This window comes from Lactuca sativa, chromosome 8 (genome assembly GCF_002870075.4).
Source record: "Lactuca sativa cultivar Salinas chromosome 8, Lsat_Salinas_v11, whole genome shotgun sequence".
NCBI lineage: Eukaryota > Viridiplantae > Streptophyta > Magnoliopsida > Asterales > Asteraceae > Lactuca > Lactuca sativa.
This window is the reverse complement of record NC_056630.2, coordinates 249919645-249925153: the sequence shown is the minus strand read 5'-3', so window position 1 is coordinate 249925153 and position 5509 is coordinate 249919645. Positions and strand designations below refer to the sequence as shown.

Below are 5509 nucleotides of genomic sequence, written 5' to 3'. Positions count from 1 at the left end.
TTGAAAATTTTAACTATCTTTTACATCAGATAATTAAAAAAAAACTTATTTTTTTTTGTAGTTAGTTTTGTAAATTATCAAACATCAAAACCAAGTTTATAATTAATATATAAAATGACCTGGCTGCCAATTACTTCCTTTGATCAAGAGAAAAAGAAAAATAGCCTATAGGACGAGAAGAATATAGTAATACAGATTCTCCATTGACTTCCAATTCCAAAGTCTTCCACTATAACAAGTTGCTCTTTATTTATGGCTTTATAAACAAACTATTTTATTAATTGATCATACGAACACATGAGTTCTTGATAACAACTTCCCATTCCGCTTTTTTCTTTTTTCTAAATAAAAGTGAGTTGGGGTTGATAATGGGGAATCGTAGAGGTTTGGGGCTCTATCTCATATTCGTAGGTGTTTTCTTGGTTGCAAACAGTTGTTCTTGTTTGGGTGTTGAAAATACTAGCATCGTTTGCTTTGAGCAAGAGCGACTTGCTCTTCTCAAGTTCAAAGACAGTGTTGAAGATGGTTCTGGAATGTTGTCATCATGGGTTGGAAATGATTGTTGCATGTGGGAAAGAGTCCATTGTGACAATGTCACCGGAAACATTAAAAGCCTTCATCTCAGAGGAAGCACAGGATGGTTAGTTGGTGATGAGGTGAGCTTTTCTTTGGCAGAGTTGAGGAATCTCAGTTACTTGGACTTGAGTTGGAATGATTTCGGAGGAAGCCAAATCCCTGACTTCATTGGATCCTTCAAACACCTGAGCTACCTCAATCTCTCTGATGCTGGTTTTCAAGGTATTATTCCTCATAACATAGGAAATCTTTCTAGTTTAAAGTTTCTTGATATCAGTTCAAACAATGAGCTGGTGGCAGATGATATGGCATGGACTTCTGACCTTTCGTTACTCGAGCATTTCAACTTGGATTATGTGGATCTTAGTGGAGCACAAAACTGGGAAATGGTGTTTTACATGATTCCTTCGTTAAGAGAGTTAAGTTTGAAATTTTGTAGGCTTTCCAACATTGATCTTTCTCGTTCTCTTAATTCGAGTAGAATACTTCCCAATTTCAAACACTTGGATCTTAGTTTCAATGATTTCAAAGGTCCATTCCCAAACTTTTTCCAAAACACGACATCCCTAGTATTCCTGGATCTTGGTTCCAATTCTTTCAATGGTTCACTCCCAGACTTTTTACAAAACACAACATCCCTAGTATTCCTGGATCTTCACTTCAATTCTTTCAATGGTCCACTCCCAGGCTTTTTACAAAACATGAAATCCCTAGTATTCCTGGATCTTGGCTTCAACTATTTCAAAGGTCCACTCCCTGGCTTTTTCCTAAACATGACGTCCCTAACATTCCTGGATCTTTCAGACTTTGATCTTGGTTCGACATTGAACTTTGCAAACTTGCTAAACATGATCCCTTCCCTTTCAGAGCTGCATTTGTCACGTTGTGGGCTCCATAACATGCATCTATCTCCCTCTCATCTTAATTTCAGTACCCTTGCTAAAATCCAACACCTGGATCTTAGCTATAATTCAATTGGAGGCACCTTTCCATCTTTTTTAACAAACATGAGTTCCCTAAGAGTCCTTGACCTTTCTGGAAACATGTTGAATTCATCGGTTCCTATTATTCCTGGCCTTCTGGAGCTTGATCTTTCTTCTAACCAGTTTAAGCAGATTGAGCATGTTGGAATCTGGCGGCAGTGTCACCTGAAAAAATTGAGTGTGTCAGACAATTATTTTCGCATAGAAATGATTGACTCAACAAAAAATGTATCAGAATGCTCGAAATATGCTTTGGAGAGGTTGATTTTACATGGGAGTTTAAATGGTACAGTTCCCAAACAACTTGGAAGACTGAAGAATTTAAGAGAGATAGATCTATCGTTCAACAGATTTACAGGTTCAATCCCCAAATCTTTAAGAAGATTAACATTTTTAGAAGTACTATATATGTCGAGAAGCCACTTGACTGGCCCCATTCCAACCTTCCTTGGGAATCTTAACACACTCGACCTTTCTTTTAATCAACTGAATGGTTCAATTCCAAAATCCTTTGGACAACTATCAGCTTTAACATATGTGAATTTGGAATCCAATCGGTTAACAGGCCCTATCCCAACATCTCTAGTTGGACTTGTTTCACTACAATCTCTTGATGTGTCTTCAAATATGTTAAATGGGACGATTCCGGTTTCAATTGGGCAACTTGTCAAACTCTATGCGCTAGATATCTCAAACAATTCCTTAGAAGGAGTAGTTTTTGAAGCCCATTTTGCCAACCTTTCGAAGTTGAAGGAGTTGGATACTTCTTCCAACACTAGGTTGACATTCAATGTTTCACGTGAGTGGTTGCCTCCATTCGTGTTGAAGTCTCTTGACCTCAGTTCTTGCATTATTGCAAATGGATTTCCACAGTGGCTGCGAAATCAAAGGGAACTTAAGACGTTAAGGTTGTCCAATGCTACAATTTCGGGACCTCTGCCAACATGGTTGCAAAAGATGCCAATCATTCCTTTTTTAGATCTTTCTTACAACAAACTCCACGGACCTTTGACAAACCTTCCCAATGGAGGAAATTTTAGTCTAAATAGATATGATTATGATATCAGGTCACTGTTCCTGGAAAATAACCTTTTCAATGCGTCGATTCCCAGGTCATTATGCAAAAGAACAGATCTAAAATATCTTGATCTTTCGAGAAATAGGTTAACCGGGAAAATTCCCAAGTGCCTTGGGAATCTTCAAGAGTTGCATACCATGATACTTAGTTCAAATCGGCTTTCTGGTGTCATTCCTGGTTCCTTAGCTCTTAATTCATCATTATACCGGTTAAAATTGAATGACAATAACTTCATTGGTGAGCCTCCTTTAGAATTGGGGAATTTACGAAATCTAGAAGTCTTAGATTTGGGTGATAATCAATTACGAGGAAACATACCCGAATGGGTTGGAGAAAGGCTTAAAAATTTGATGGTTTTAAGGTTACACAAAAATAACTTCACTGGTCGAATTCCTCGATCTTTGTGCAAATCTTCAAATCTTCAGATTTTGGATGTTGCATACAACAACTTGATGGGAAGCATACCTGATTGTCTAGAAGAGCTGAATGCCATGAAATATGATTATTCTAACCCATACTATCGGCGTCCCGAAGATAATGTGATTCAAGTCATGAAAGGTGTTGATCTTGAATATACAAAAACGTGGGATCTACTTTTTAACATGGACCTTTCAAGCAATAAACTCTCAGGAGAAATCCCAGTCAAGTTAACTGCACTTGTTTTGTTGATGGGTTTCAACCTGTCTAATAATCATCTCACTGGTGGAATTCCATATAACATTGGAAACATGAAGAAGTTATTTTCTCTTGATTTATCCAGAAATGAGTTGACAGGGACGATCCCTCCAAGCATGGCAGCTTTGAATTTTTTGAGCCATTTGAATTTGTCATACAACAACTTGTCGGGACCCATTCCAACAGGAAATCAGTTACAGACCCTGGATGATCCATCAATATATACCGGAAACAAAGATCTATGTGGAGCTCCATTGCCCAAGAAATGCTCTGATTTTGAAGACCCAACAACAAAGCGCAAGAAGAAACACAAAACAGCTCAGGAGCGTGTAGAGGTCTGGTTGTTTTATGTGGACATAATGAGTGGTTTTGTGACAGGGTTTTGGGGTGTTATTGGAGTTCTGTTGTTCAAGAAGGAGTGGAGATGGAAGCTTTTCAGGTTTGCTGAGGAAACCATGGACAAGATATATGTTGCAGTGGCCAGAGTTGCAAACATCAAGAGAGGAAGAGAAGCCACATAGATCCCCTTAGATGCAGTTTGTTCTTAAATGTATATTTTTAATATTTGCTATCTAATAGTGTTTTATTTATACTAATATTTGGATTTTTTTTATTTGTATGGCATATTTATGTTTAAAGGCGTCAATTTTGAAACTTTTGTTGGATTTGGTGTTTATATAAGATCAGATCGTTAGTGTATGACATAAATTAAATATGATATCCATCGATTTTCATGCACATTGCTCCAAGTAAGAATCAGGTAATAGGGTTATTATCTACTTCTTCATTTGTACATATTCTAGTTTTTTGTGTACATGACCAAGATGGTTGGGTGAAAAGTCAAATATTTGTTGGATTTGATATTTAATTATACAAGATGATTGATGCATCACTCACGGCGCCACCTTTTCTTAGGAGTTTACTTTGTTGACTTTAAATTAAAATGTGTTAGGTGAAACTTGTGGCTAACCCCATTCACGCCCATAGTCCATGGATTTCCTATTCATTAAATCTCAATTTTCGAATTTATTCGTTATCACAAAGCTGTCACCATTTCATCTTCATTACAAGGGGATGCAAATTTCTGTTTTTTTGATTTAGTTTTTGTTTTCTACATGGTTTTTCATGGAATTGGTCCTCACATTGTCACATACATGAAATGCTTTTGGGTGGGTCAGATGTTGTTAGGTGGGTGTTGGATTTGAGGTTGGTACAATCAGGGTTGATCTTGAGGATTCAAATGTGCAGGACGAACCAGAAAAAAAAATGGTCATATGCCCTAACGTGTGATGAATTATTTTTATAAACTAAAGTTTTTTTTATAAAAAAACGACGATAAACTTTATAGCAATAAACACAGAAAAATCATAGTATTTTAACAAGTAATAATATATCGTAATATCTAACCGACAACCCGTGTACGAAAAATGCAAATGCCCCCCCCCCCCCCCCCCCCCACACACACACAAACACACACACACACACACACACACATATATATATATATATATATATATATATATATATATATATATTAGAAATTTAAATTAAATGCTGAATTGTCACAAAAAAAAACTAAAAAAAATTAATTAATTAATAAACAAAATGACAATTATAAATTTAAAAAAGTTGAGGGGCTAAATACAGAATTTTTGGAAATTGATTTATTAAAAAGAGTTCATATACGGGATAAATTGTTAAGTATGAATGATAAATTAAGGATAGAAATTGTAACATGGAAGATTTACATATAAACATCCTTATATCGCCTATTATTATATAAGTGACCGGCCTATAATGGAATGAAGTTGGAATAAACTCACGCTAAAAAAAGTATACTTGATTTTGGACACATAATATATATTAATGTATATTAATATCTTAATTATATATTTTGGTAAAACTCAAGCCCTATTTTTTTCGAAGCCCTGCGGATGCACACATTGCCCCCTTCAGGGCCGGGCCTGGGTACAATTTATAATTGGGAAAAAAAAGGCTCCATTCTTTAATTCTGTTTGAAAATTGATTATATCTTAATCCCGGGTTTTTCATTATTATAACTTAATTACATATATGTTGGTTTAACCTTAGAAATGTCAAAATAATAATAATAATAATAATAATAATAATAATAATTTTGTATTTGTTATCTCTTGGGTTATTGAACTTTCTCTATTTTTTAGTTTTACTTTTTCCT

At 35.5% G+C, this 5509-nt stretch overlaps 1 protein-coding gene across 1 annotated transcript; it reads left to right on the top strand.

Annotated features, from left to right (window-relative positions):
• The first annotated feature begins 368 nt into the window (after positions 1 to 368).
• LOC111893269 (receptor-like protein EIX2) lies at positions 369 to 3833 on the top strand. The gene has a single exon (XM_023889332.1). The coding sequence runs from the start codon at positions 369 to 371 to the stop codon at positions 3831 to 3833; it is 3465 nt and encodes a 1154-aa protein (XP_023745100.1).
• The last annotated feature ends 1676 nt before the right edge of the window (positions 3834 to 5509 follow it).

Coding starts and splice junctions, on each gene's coding strand:
- LOC111893269 (XM_023889332.1), top strand. CDS start 369: ATGGGGAATCGTAGAGGTTTGGGGCTCTATCTCATATTCGTAGGTGTT.